Below are 14,966 nucleotides of genomic sequence, written 5' to 3' on the forward strand. Positions count from 1 at the left end.
CCCACTTCTGTATGCATAAATAAATAAATCTTTAAAAACAATAAAAAAAGAAAGTAAACGATGGACTAGGAGATGATATTTGCACGTTACATGCTTAACAAGGGGGTAATTTCCAAAATATATAAAGAACTATACAGCTCAGTAACAATAATAAAACCCAATAAAAAAATGGATTCTTCTTAGTTACATCTGCCTTTCCCTTTCATACCTGTGATCACTTCTCCAGACTAGGTTCTGATGTCAGACTCTTGGTATTATAATCTTTAAGTGGTATCCATATACTAAGACATTTTCTTGAATAAAATGAATCCCTTAATATATTTTTATGTCTGCAATAGCAATACTGTTTGCAATCAATAAATGAATTTAACATTTCCTATTTCCCTAAAGATTATTTTTATACCAAAAATCTATTTTATAAAAAAGGAAATAAAATACTTGTCTCTGCTTTTTTGCTTCATCATGCATCCAGTTGGACTTTCTTTGCCCTCCCATGGCCCCATTTTTCTCATTTGCAGGCATCTTAATGTGAAAAAAATGTCATTATTCAATTTGGCTAATTTAAAGGAAGATCTCAATTACCTACTGATTGATTGCATAAACTAACAAAAAGCAGCCAAATGCTCGGAGCTAATATTCTTTTCATTAAAAAAAAGTTTGCAGCTGTTTACTTTTGGCTTAAATTGGAGTTTTTGCTTATGCAGGGCAAATTCTCACCAGCCTCTCAGTGCCTGTGTTGGAGCCTATTTCTGTAGTTCATGAATCACCACTTGCAAAACACAGTGGAGTGCACAGCGAGAAGTTCCTGCCATGTGAACCCTCTCTCCATATGAAACCACTCTCTCCTCTCTTACCTCTCTGTCTTTTAAATTTTATTAAGTCAGGTTCTTCATGATCATCTAAATTTGCATGTAGTACTCCACCTCTAGGATATTGTAATAAAATTTCTCAGATTGATCAGCTGGTCCAGGTCTAGCCAGCACACTTCTGTGCATCCGTGCTGATCGCTAATGGTCTTTTTACTTGCTTTCCAACCCCAGCTTTCCCATTAGTTCTCTAGACCTTCTTTGGGGTTTCTCATTAATTGGCCTGAGCTGGTAAACAGTGGGTTTGCAGTGAAGTAATCATATTGCCTTCTGTGTCTAACTGATGAGATAGTGCAAGAAAAACTTCTAAACTAGATTCATATAGATGTAATGTCTGGTTCCCAATTCTAGCCTGAGCATCACTGTCCCAGATCTCCCTGAGTGATGGCGCATGTGTGGCCAAGGCTGAGAACCAGTGATGAGCTCCCAGAACACAGGCTCTTTCAGTCATGCAGAGGATTGGTGACTGCAATCAATAAATTTAAATCCCGCTTTTGTATCCAAATAGATCTTATAGGCTAATAATAAATATGATTCTGTTTGTAAGCAGCTTGTAATATGTCACCTGGAAAGCTGATATAATATAATTTAGCCTATTTCTTAGCAAACAAGTGAAGAGTATAGGAAGATCAGCAAAGAAAGAGCAGCACTCTTATGTCAGGGTGTAAGGTAGGAAAGCATCCTGATTATGGACTTCAAGTTCTGCAGTGACAAAAAGGCACTGATTTACTAGACCCAGCAGGGATATGATATAATCCACTGTATAAATTAATTAATTTTACAATGAAGTGTCGTATAGAAATTATAACATCACATTTGGAATACACTTTTGACCTCTTTTGTACCTATGAAATGATTCATTATAATCCAATTAAATTAAAATGTAAAAAATAGAGACATAAACATTGTAAAACATAATTTTTCAAGCAGTGCTTTTGCAACTATAGAATTTTATACTACAGAATTTTAACTATAGAATTTTAACTACAGTCTCAGAAAACTGTAGTTAAAATGGTCAGAATTTTTATTAGGTCTTATGTCTGTACCTTTTAGTTGCTGTTCACGATATTGAACTAGAAGCAATAATGAGAAGATACTACCAGAATAAACTATAATGATTTTTATATATGATAATTAAAAACAAAATCAATCCCAAGACAACCCTGCAAAAATTATTTCTTATTTTTATTCAAACATTTTAAAATTTGAAATTTAATTGTTATTACTTAAAGGGTATAGTATCACATATAAAAAAATTTTGTGTGTGTGTTAAGTCCTTTTCTATAAGCTCCTTAAATATTCCCCATGACTTTTAGAATGGAATTGCTAACTAAAGCCTTTCAAAAATTATTTTGTACTTAACACAAACATTCTACCACAATAAAGTATGCATAATATAATAAGGAAGGTAAACCCTAGTTTAATAACTGCTCTCCCCTTCATTGCCAGGAAGGGTGCCCAGAAATGTATAGAAGAGAGGGAAATAGTATAATTTAGTAGCAGTTTATTAAGTGACCATTATACAGTTTAAGAAACAGAGCCTCTTTCAAATATTCTACGTGAAAATACAATAAACACCCCAAAAGAACTTATGAATTAAAGAACAGGATATGGCATGCTTTCCCTCCTTTAAGAAAGATGGGAGAGACAGAAAACATAGATACCTGAAAAGCAGGACAGAATATTGAAATTACTTAATAGAGGAGCCAACCACTGTGGCAGTAACAATTATTGTGAATATTGTAAATGTGTCAGCAGCTTTAAAAGATTATTTCAGGCCCTCCCTGGTGGCGCAGCGGGTTAAAGCACAGCACTGAGAAGCTTTAGCCACTTCCACATGAGTTCGATTCCCGCCTGCCCCCGGAGGAGACCACATGGCGTGGCAGACCTCTCCTGACCCGCCCGCTGCTCCCCTCAGCAGTGTACCTCGTCCATCTGCCTGTTCTGCTCCCCGCTCTGTCTCTGGTGAATCCTCTCACCCTCCGCATCTCTGGCCTGTACCCCAGTTCTGTATGAATAAATAAATAAATCTTTAAAAAAAAAAAAAGATTATTTCAGCTGACAGGAAATCTAGAAATGCTTAATGAATTAAGAATATTTGAACTTGAATATTTGAATTAAGTGTTGGAAGTAAAGAAGTACTTCGTGGAGTAGACTTGTGTATTAAGAAAGAGCATTCCATGTACAGGGAGACAACTTGGATAAAAATGGAAGACAATTCAGGAAAATAAAATGCATTGGTGGAATGGTTTGTGTAGATGTGACTAATGGGTAGGAGACAAATTGTGGAGGGCTTTTCATGAGAAATTAAAACTGTTCCCTGTGGGATGGAAGGCTCTTAAAAAAGTGATGGACCAATCAGGCCTATTTTAGTGTGATTACCTCAGAGACATTATATAGAATAACCCAGAAGGTAGGGGCTGGAAATTGAGTCTGGGAGATGGGGAAAGTATGAGCCAAGACCCTAGAAACAAAAATGGTGAGCTCAATTTGGAAAACATTATGGATATCAAAAAAAAGAACAGCTTTTAAGTTTGCTTGTAGGTGAGGAATGAGAAGAGGGGACAAATTTCATCCCAGAGCAACTAGATATACATTTTATAATAGCGATATTTCTAGAAAATAAAATATTTGCAAAACAATACAAGAAATTTCTGGCAAATTTTGAAGAGAAATGTTTTCTTAATAATTACATTGTTTGGCATGCTTGGAAAGAGAATAAGGTAAAGAAGTAAGTGTGAAAGGGTTGAGAGAAAAAAGCAAGTAGAGGAAGCTATAAAGGAAAAGGGGGCCTTAAAATGTGAATGATAATCACAACTATGGTGATGGCACACGGGTGATTTGGTGATGGGAAGCCTATGAGGATTACAACTGAGATGGAAAAAGGCAAAAAACGATGTAAAAATAAACATTATTTTTTAAAAAGTGAATGATAATCACAGTCAGGAGTTAGGGAGCCCAGAAAAAAATTTAAAAAGTTAGAATGAATGAACGTGAGAAAGTGTTAAATGTGTGGCATTCATGGAAAATCCAAAGAGTAAGGAAGTTAGAAAGATGACCATCTAAAAGCACTGATCTAAATGGATAACTGTGATTTTAAAGGACAGAGGGTGGGAACTGATGTAATCTTGAAATAAATGTGTTCACTATTACTCTATTATTAAAATTATATAACAACAGAAATTGTGACTAGATGCAAGGTTAATTATTGATTTCTATTCCCAAAAAAATAAACGAGTGAATTCTTTATTAATTAAGTGATGATTCATCGGATTTACCATGCTTTACCAGCCTTGCTGTCTGTCAGTGATGTCGGTGACACTGCAATAGAAACCCACCAACTTGAATCCATAGGATTCTGCCTTCCCCAGCGGGCTGCAATGTCAGGCTTTGGGCATTAGAGGGCACACTTAAGCTAAGATGAAAGAAATGTGTTCCGAACTGTGCTGACCTAGAAAACAGGACCCCAAAGAGTCCTTTCGTTCTAGACAGAATCTTAATTTTCAATAATGTAGGGCTCCATTGAAAGAGAAAAAAAAAAAGACAGTATACACTAGTTGAAAATTTCATTGACTTTTAGATATTTAGAAAGCTTTCTACCTAGTTATTAATTCCTGTGAAGATCATTTTCATACGCAATTAATTAGAACATAAAATTTCTCCTCTGTTTCTGTCATAGTAAAGCAAGAGAAAGGTCATTACAACATCTGTGGTCCAAATGTAATCCCACCAGAATAACCGAGGGGACAAATACAAATGGATCTTACTAGCTCATTGAGCATATAGCCTCATTCTTGTAAGGGTTGAAACACATTCATCCACCTCCATGTCACAGTGCCTGCCTTGATAACCTGGGATACAGAAGCAGGAGTAGCCATTGAGTCCTTCTGGCGTGTTGCCCCATTGTGGCAAAGGCTGGAGCACACGCATCATGATTCACCTCAGACTCTTCCAGCATGTCCATCAGGGCAGTTGCAGACAGGATGAACAGGATCCTGACCGCAAATACCTCCGTGTTGGCAGAAGTTCATGCCACAGGAACCAGTGGCAGTTTTACAGGTTGTCCCACTATAGCCAGGAGGAAATTTGCACAGGAAGCTCTTTTCTCCTGGGGTTTACACACAGTGGCATTTCCTTGACAAGGATTAGAAAAACAGGGATTTTTCACACTGTCAGAGTCTTTGTCCAAATTAATGACCGAGTCTGAACAATGGCAATTGTCTTCTGAAAAATCATTGCATGTAGAAATGTTTGGCAAGAATTTGAGAGGCACCTTATGTCATTTTTATTGCAAAGGAAATCTACAAGGGAATAAAAAATGTCAAAATGAAGATTATAAATAAGTAGGATAAAATTAAAGAACTTTCATTTCACTGCCCATGTCACTTCAAATTCATTAGTGAAATATAGGTGACAGCATTCTAACAACGAGTTTTATCATTAATGACAAATTTTTTATATACTTGCTAATAAGAAACATAAAAATGGGTCATTCAAGATTCTTTCCTTCTCTGTTTCTCTAATGTTTAAATATTGTTGAGCAAGGACTAAATTGAAGCAACTTACAAATTATCCTATATTTTAAAATCACATTCTCCCATGAAGAATTTTGGAGTGTGCTAGAGGATGAAATACAGATTGTTTCAGAATAGAATTCAGTGTATAATTGAAACTAGCATTTGAGTAAATACAAAAACTTGTTTTGGGACTGCTTTGCCACAGTCACCACTTGTGCTCTAAAAAGAAAAACGTAGAAAAGTGAAAATGTAAAAATGAAAATACCAACTATTTATTGAAAGTCTTCTCTCTGCACAAAGTGTCAGCTATTACACATTTATTAGTTCTCAGAGCAATAGAATTTTATTGTATACATCTTACGGGTGTATTATTAAGTCTTACTGCAAGGAAATGAATATAGAAGCATTTATTCACAGCATTTTTATTTTATTAATATTGTACATTGAAAAGCTTTATGATTTGGCAACCCAAGAGTATCTGCCTATGAAATAAAAAAAACTGGTTTTTGCATGTGCATTCATCTGATACATCATCCTCTTACTTTTACTCCCTTTCTTACAATATTGCTCATGAATAGGTACAGACATAACAAAAAGTTGTAGTGAATTTTCTCTTATGAGACATAAGTTAACTATTACCTAAAGAAAGTATCGTGTGAACTTTGAGAAACCAGTAATGATAGGTCTTTTCCTTCTAAAATAGAAAAGTGGTTCTCTCTAACACAGCCTTGCTACCAACAGAGTGATGAAAAGATACTGAGAAGAAATGACTGGCTCCTCACACAGGAGTGAAGACATTTCATAGTATATGTGAAGTTGTCTGGCAGAATCTGCAGATAAAAGTTAATATCTGCAAAAAAAAAGTTAATATCTGCTTATGTATTATCAGGAGGGTTGATCTATAAGCAAATATTTTCTGTTTGCTATGGGAAAACCAAGCAAATTGACTTTTTACTTTAGACTTTGTATTCACAATCTTTTCTATACAATTTAAAGACAGTCTGACCTGTGTATAAAAGACAAGGGCTAAGTCATTTGCATAGCATCATATAGAGATGGAGTTTGAATCTCTGGTCTACCATTAAAAAATCCATTTCTTTTCCCTGAATAATTTATAGATAAGGTATTTACTGGGTTGAGCTTCATCTTAAACATAGTGATTTTCATCTACATGTTTACTTCTTTTCTGTTCCAAAATTGCATGGGAGACAGGAAGTGGAGATGTCACCAAGATGGTGACAAAAGGAGTTTCTTGCTATGACCCTAAAAGGAATATCTAATAGTTAATCAGCGGGACACTACCCTGGAAAATCTCGTGGATTGGGGTGAAATTGAAATACTCATTGGTCATCAGAGGACAAAATAGGCTGCACATAGGTGACACAAAAGAGAGCTATCCATCACTGAGCTGGAGGTAGGTAGAGAGAATTGCCTGGAAACTGTGTCCAGTGGCTTTACTCAAAGAAATAGAAAGAAATTTATATGGAACTACAAAAGACCTGGTATAGCCAAAGTGATCCTGACAGAAAAGAAAACAAGGTGTCTGTCATGGGCTTATACACCAAACTGTGCTTTAGAGCTACAGTAACAAAACAGTGTGGTAGTGGAATAAAAAGAGACACACAGATCAGTGGGATAAAATTGAGAGCCCAGAGATAAAGCCATACTTAGTTATATGGGTGGTTCATTTATAACACAGGAGCCAAAAGCGTACAATGGACAAAACAACGACTCTTTAACAACTAGTTCTGGGAAGACTCAACAGCCACATGCACAAGAGTAAAACTAGACCACTCTCTCACATCATGCATAACTTAAAATGGATCCAAAAAATGGATGTAAGACCAGAAACTGTAAAATAAATCAAAGAAAACAAGCAAAACACTCTATGCTTTGGCTCTATATTTTGGCACTCCACTCCAACGGTAAGGGAAACAAAAGCAAAAATAAACAGATGGGGCTACACCAAACTAAAAGGTTCCTGCACAGCAACAGAAATTATTAAGACACGCTACTGAAGAGGAAAAAATTTTTTCATGCCCTACTTCTGACAAGCTAATATCCAAGATCTACAAAGAACTCACACAGCTCAACAACCAAAAAGAGAGAACCCAACTCAAAAAAAAAAAAAAAAGAGTAGAAAATCTAAATAGGCACTTATTTGAAGAATGCATACAGATGACAAACGAAACATAAAAAAGTGCTCATTATCACTTTTAACATCAGGGAAATAGAAATCAAAACCGCAATAAGATGCCACCTCATAGCTATGAGATTGGCCTCTATCAAAAAAGGGGTGCTGGCAAGGGTTTAGAAATCAACTCACTTTCTAATAGTGGGAATTAACCTTATACTGTTAGTGAGAATGTGGACAGTCCAATCCCTATGGAAAAACAACATGAGGCTTCTCAAATATTAAATAATAAGCCATGATATTATCCTATGTAGCTACTCACATAATACAAAAACACTAATGAAAGGTTGTAAATGATGTTGCAGCACTATTTACAACATCCAAGTTATGGAAACAAATTAAATGCCCAGTATGGCTGAATAGATTAAAAGTATGTGGAAGATAGATAGACAGATAATGGAATGCTATTCAGCTATAAAAACTCAATGAATCCTGTCATTTTTTACAATATTGATGGAACTGGAAGGGATTAGGTGAAACTAAATCAAGAAAAAAAATATTGGGTTATTTCATGTGGAATATAAAGAAAGAAATAAGGAACCGGTAAAATTAAACTAAAACAAATTAGAAATTTGATTACAGAATTTAGACTATCGAGGGGCAAGGTCAGGGATGAAGATTGGGGCGAAAGAGTCTCCAGTGGACTATGGTGGAGAATTACTGCTGCTTTGGTGGTGAGTTGAGTTAGTAACGTATATCTGAAGAGCTATATCCTTATGCCCCCTCTGTTGTTGTTGTTGTTGTTAAAGGTAAAAATAAAATTTAAAAAGTAAAAAGAACATGCATATATTTAAGGGTAAAAAAGCTAGGAGGGAATGGCAAGAAGCAAATTGAAAATGTTCAACTTCCTTTATCATGCAGGGAAAAGGAATTAAGTACAGTATCACTTCACACCCACTAAAATGGGTAAGTGACAAAAACTGACACTAGCAAGACTAGGTGATGTAGAGACGGGGCTGGAACTCCCATCTGTCCCTCCTCTCTGACCTTAATAACTGGTGTTATCAACTCTTAGTCTTTTCAGAAATGACTGACTTTGTAGTTTCTTTGTATCTTTTCTATTTTATATATTTCTGATTTTGCCTTTTTATTGATATAATTGAATTCTTTTAGTTTAGTTTGCTTTCATTTTTTCAAGTGTCCCTTTAAGTTTATACAGTTAATATAAAAAAAATTCCCTCTAAGCATAGCTTCCTGTGTTTCTTAAGATTTTTTTTTCATTATCATTCACATAAAAATATTTATTCATTTCCATTTGACCCATGGAAAATCTATAAAAATCAACCAGATCAATTTTGTATTAATCAGCTACTCTGTAGTATTGTTTGTTTTTTCTATATTTGCTCTCTTTATTTCAATTAATAAAATATCACAGTGATTATGAATTCTCTATTTCTCCTCTTAATTCTGACAATTTCCGCTTTTATATTCAGGAGCTATAGTCTTATGGTCATTATAAGAATGGCATATCATCTTTACCAGCCTTCTAGCTAGACATTCATATTTCCATAAAGTATACTTTTTTTAAAATAATGCTTCGTACTTTAAAAGCACCATTTTACTGTTACTGTTATTGCCATGTAGGTTATACATCTCACATGATTCTGCTAGGAATCTAAAAGGGTGTACTTTTGAAATGTCTTATAAAGTTAAATATACACTTATCATATAACCCAGCAATTTCCATACCTACATATTTACCAAAGAAAAATTAAAATATAATGTTGATCCAAAACTTGCTTGATAAAATCATATTAGCTTTATTTATAATGACCTACCCTGGGCAAATGCACATGTCCATCCACTGGTGAATGCACCTTAATGTATTCACATGTTGTACTACTACTCAGAGGAGCAAATTACTAAGTCACAAAAAACGTATGATGAAACCTTTAAAATATGTTTAGTGAAGGGCCAGACACAAAGCACCAGAAAAAGTCATACAGCAGAACTCATACCTGCTGTGTGCATCCATTCTTACAAATGACATTTTCTCGAAGGCAAAATTATATTGATGAAAACAATTCAGAGGTCACCGAGGAATAGAGATGAGCGAATGGAACAAATGTTAAAGACTATTTTTTATGGAAACTTTCTGTATCACAATTCTGGTGACAGTTGTTGACCATATGCATTTGTAACTAAAATTTGGTGACTTTAATTATAAACTATGGCTCAATAAATCAGACCAAAAAATTATTAAAATAAATAAAAGGAATTAAGTTGTTATAAACTCACAAGAGTTAGTGTAGAGATTGAGGGCATACATTTACATTCATGCATACATAAATGGAAGCCAGGGTATTTATTGATGGATAAGCAGTAGCAGACAGCATACCAGGCTAAGCAAAATTCAAGTAAGATAATTCCAGAACTAAGTCAGTTTATGTCACAGAATCCCAGAAAGTTTCAGAGATTCAAGGTGTCAAGTGCTTTTGAAATGAATGTGCAAATGGTGCTGAAAATAAGCAAGTGTCTGAAAATTTCATCAAAATACAATTAAATTCTCAAATCCATCTTTCATCATTTCTTCTATAAAGGTAGATTCAGAGACACAGGCATAATGGCTGGTCACAGCAGTGTGGCTGGGTCTGGTATGATAACTTTAAGTCAGTAACCAGTTTTATACTCAAAACAGGGAATTGTATTAATTCTCTTGAGTAGTCTGAAAGAAAATACACATATGCAGTTTGTGTCTAATACATAGCAGTATCAGTAAGGTACTCACTGAAATGATCCAACCCAATCATCCTGTAATAAATCCTAATAAGTTCACAAGCATTGGAGCATAAAGAGCTTTCAGACAGCTATTAGAAAATACATAAGAGTATATATGAAATGTATATATGCATATGGGATATAATTTTCACTTAATTGTACTATACTCCAAAGACTAATGATAAATATTGTTGTGTCCATTAATTATCTTAAGAAACAATAGTACCTCCTCATTAAATATGAACACATTGTATGAGATTGTTCAGATTTGAGGGAAATCAATACAATAAAACGTGAACACCTAATGACATAAACTTGGAAGAGACAAAGTCAGTTTTGAAAAGGACAAAAAATTACCAAAAATTGAAATTAATATTTCCAAAGAGATAAAAAAGGATATTGCATCAATGAAATAAGCATGGGTGATTATTAAACTTCTAAAAATGAAAGTGATCTTGGAAATTATGAACACAGTATAAATGTTCTGGCATCATCCTAGCCCAAACTCAGCCTAGCAGGCAAAAGAGCATACTCATCTGAATAAGTTTTGGAGTTGAACTTACTTCCTGTTACTGTTCTATGAAACAACCAAGCAAATGTCTTCTGAGGGTTAACCAGCTTTTAATCCCACTACTGACCAAGAAGTCAGATAAAGATTTTTCCACTGAGTACCCAGTCATGGATCTCCTTAGTGAATTCTTGAGAAATCAGTGATTAGAGCCCAAGATTTTCCCTCTTCTGCACACAGAAATCATAAGCACATTTGTATTTATAAATTATGCAATAAAAAGATATAATCTTCTAGAAAACCAGAAGCCCCTCACTACCCTGTCTAGAATAATTACTTTTTTTTTTTTAAGTATCAGTGACTTATTCCTACCCATCTAAACTAAACTCAAATTTGGACAGATTCTCATAGGGTGAGATCAGATGGACTCCTTCCCAGGTTTGAATCTTTACTTTAGCTCAAAATTTCAGCTTTCACACTCTACTCTCAGAAAGATTACATGAAATGAGGATGAGAAAGAGAAGACAAGGAATTTAGGATATGAGGAATCTAAAAAATGTAAGAAGCAAAAAAAAAAAAAAAACCTTCTGAAAGGAGATCCTAGCACTGCAGGTGTGCTTCCATATACTGGAAACAGAAAGCGAAAGCAGAGCACCAGGAAGAATGGCTGAAAGGAAGAATGTGTACAGAGTACCATGTGGAGAAGTGATAAGAACACAACAGACCAGTTGATAAACTTTACTAGTATTAGTTCTAGGGAAACCTAATATGTGTAAACGAAATCATAATATGTTTGGAATTAAAAAGAATTTTATAATAGCAATCATCATCATAATAATAGAATGACATATAATATAATGATATGACTAATATTGGGAGTAGTAGTGGGGGGTGTTGAGAACTACAGGAGAGTTAAATCTACTTTTACAACATTAGTATTCTAATATTCTAATAGTTTGCCTTTTTTTTTTTTGAAGAAAAACCAGTCTTACTGAGAAACAAAACCATGAGATGCAGCTAGAAGTTTTTTGTTTTGTTTTGTTTTGTTTTAAAGATTTATTTATTTGTGCATACAGAACTGGGGTACAAGCCAGAGGCTCGGGGGCGGTGAGAGGCTTCACCAGAGACAGAGTGGGGAGCAGAACAGGCAGATCTACAAAGCACACTGCTGAGGGGAGCAGTGGGCGGGTCAGGAGAGGTCTGCCACGCCATGTGGTCACCTCCGGGTCAGGCGGGAATCGAACTCATGCGGAAGTGGCTTTGGCTTCTTAGTGCTGTGCTTTAACCTGCTGCGCCACCAGGGAGGGCAGCAGCTAGAAGTTTTAACTAGCTACTGTTGAGACATGCTATTGGGAATAAGAAGCTGGTATAGAGATAGTAGAAATTATTGTTTCCCTTATAATTCTTAGGAAATTTTTAAAGTATTATGAAATAAATTTGGTAACAAATTTTTTTTTAAAGATTTATTTATTTGTGCATACAGAACTGGGGTACAGGCCAGAGGCTCAGGGGCGGTGAGAGGCTTCACCAGAGACAGAGTGGGGAACAGAACAGGCAGATCGACGAAGTACACTGCTGAGGGGAGCAGTGGGCGGGTCAGGAGAGGTCTGCCACACCATGTGGTCACCTCCTGGGCAGGCGGGAACTGAACTCATGCGGAGGCGGCTTTAGATTCTCAGTGCAGTGCTTTATCCAGCTGCGCCACCAGGGAGGGCCTGGTAACAAATATTTTTAAAGCAAAATAAATATGTACACACACACTTTCTTTACAGGTACACTTGAATTCATTCCTCTTCTGCACAAGAGCATCTGTCAAGCTTGTCTTATTACTGGGTCTCCTTTGGGGTGACCAGTATCATTAGCATTGCTTACAAAATTTGCTTCTTGGGTTTATAGGTGTGCCCATAGGCCAGATGCTAGCAGATGTTCTTTAATAAGCAGTCCATGACCTAGGTGTTATTAGCTGATAGTAATATAATTACCTGCCAAAAAGGAAATTATATATTTCAAATTTTATTTTCAAACATATAAAGGAGCTGCCTTATTTTAAAATTTTAATTAAATAGCCAACTAAGCAATTAAAAGTAGAATGTGCTCAGACCAATGATTGAAGTGTCATGAAAAGTTATAATTATTCTAGTATTGCACACTATCAAAAATATGATATATGTGTATTATATGTATATATAAGATCTATAATACATAGTTTTGTATTTTGTACACTTGTGTACACTCAACGAACAATAAAAATCAATTTCATAGTGATAATTACTGTAGAACAGAACTTAAAAAACCTTCCAGGACCATTTAAAATTATAATTAACTTAGTTCCCAGGGAGATAGCCATAGATGATTTTGTTTCCAGCTTAACACATGAGACTAAAATACAGGGTAAGATGTCTTATTGGACGTGAACTGTTAAGTCTTTTCAGACCAATTTATAAGGCCTGCCAAAAGGTTTCTTTGCAGTAAAGTTTGCCATCTACTGGTCACTATAAAAAGTTCTAGAATAGTGATCCTCAGACTTGGACTTTGAGCATGCAGCTGTAGCAGAACTCCTTCCAGGAGAATACCATGAGTAATCCTGTCATTCCAGTACCCAAAATCAGAAGGTGAACCAAGACAGGGAAAGGAAGGGAGGAGCACTGTAGCCCAACAGCTTGGCCTCCTGATCTTTCCAGAGACATGTCCCAGGGGCACTAAAAATAAAAATACTTTATATAATGACATAGGGAATTCTCTCTGTGTTTGCTACTTCACTTTTACTAATGCTGAAAAAATATATATATATATTTAATATAAATGTATGTGTTTTATACAAAATAAGATTACATTATGTTCAATTTACATCACATACTTTTATATAAATACGTACTGTTGGAAGTAAAAGCCAATTGGATCAGTTTTAAAGATACTGATCATTCAAGCATTAAATGCATGTATTGTGTGTATATGTGTAACTCAGTTTACTTGAAAAATTGTCATTTTAGTTATTTGGCTTAATCATAAGTTGAGGTATTTCACATATCTGTGAAACAGGCAAGTAAATTCTCTGATTAAAAAGTCATCAATGACTTTTCACATTCAGCCAGGCAGAATGAATCCCACCACGAAGGTGCCAAGAAGGGGCAGTCTGCCATCAAGGAGATAGTAACCAGTGCTTTCCTCACAGTCTTCAGTGTACCCATGCTCCTCTAGCACTAAAAGAGCTGGAAATTTGCATGAAGGAAATAGGCACTCCACATATGAGCACTGACACCAGGCTCAACAAAGCCGGGCCAAAGGAATAAGAATGTGGCACATCAGTAAATTGGTGGTGAGAAGTCCACAGGATTACAACTGAGATGAAAAAATGCACAAAATGAAGAATGATGTAAAATAAATATAATTTTTTTTTAAATAATGAGGATGAAGATTCCCTAGACAGGTTGTGCACGTTGGGTACTTACATACCTGTCACAATTTCCAAAAACCAACAAGTTATCAAGTTGCAAAAGAAAAAGATACCTCATCAATCAAGAATCTGAAGATTTTTCTCATGATTTTCTATTACCAATAAAAATAAATTTTATCAATTTTTTTGTTGTTGCTGTTAACTTGTCAACATTGTATTTTGACAATGTTGTATTAGCCAACCACAGGAGATTTGCCAGAAGAGGATATGCAGTGGTGAGGAGCCAAGTTCCTGAAATAAAACACACCTATGGGAGCCTTGCGCTGCCACTCGCCACCTGAGTTCCCTCATCAGCAATTACGAGTACAGTAGAACCCTGTTTGGGGGTTTTGTGGGGATTAACTGGCTAGATTTAAATGCTTGGCGCATATCTCCTAAGTTTTTAGTGAATGTTGGCTCATACTGGTACAAGATGTTTAGTGATAGTTTTGGGTTCCTAATAGAAATTTACTGGATTAAGACGAAAAAGAATTGCAATGTCCATGATAACCAAAGAAAAATAGTTCACTAATGCATTTTCTATGCAAGAATTTTATTTTAGAGAATAATACAACAAAATATTTGTGTAGAATCTTACCACTAAACCAAGGCAATCCACTAAAGACAGTCTCCATGAAGTACTAAACTTGCTAGAGATCAAAGATTAATGTGGATTAGATTTATTAAAGATCTGCTCTTTGGGATTTGCTTTTCATTAAAAAAAAAAAAA

At 35.3% G+C, this 14,966-nt stretch overlaps 1 protein-coding gene across 1 annotated transcript in view; it reads right to left on the minus strand.

Moving 5' to 3' along the window:
- The window catches only part of CRB1 (crumbs family member 1, photoreceptor morphogenesis associated), a 126,277-nt gene that overhangs the window by 108,615 nt on the left and 2,696 nt on the right, over positions 1-14,966 (minus strand). Inside the window, 5 exon segments of the mRNA XM_004685255.1 lie at positions 4,597-4,670; positions 4,672-4,753; positions 4,756-4,992; positions 4,995-5,114; positions 5,117-5,167. Coding sequence (XP_004685312.1) covers positions 4,597-4,670; positions 4,672-4,753; positions 4,756-4,992; positions 4,995-5,114; positions 5,117-5,167 — 564 coding nt within the window.

The sequence above is a fragment of the Condylura cristata genome, unplaced genomic scaffold (assembly GCF_000260355.1).
Source record: "Condylura cristata isolate star-nosed mole 26May11 unplaced genomic scaffold, ConCri1.0 scaffold00018, whole genome shotgun sequence".
Lineage (NCBI taxonomy): Eukaryota > Metazoa > Chordata > Mammalia > Eulipotyphla > Talpidae > Condylura > Condylura cristata.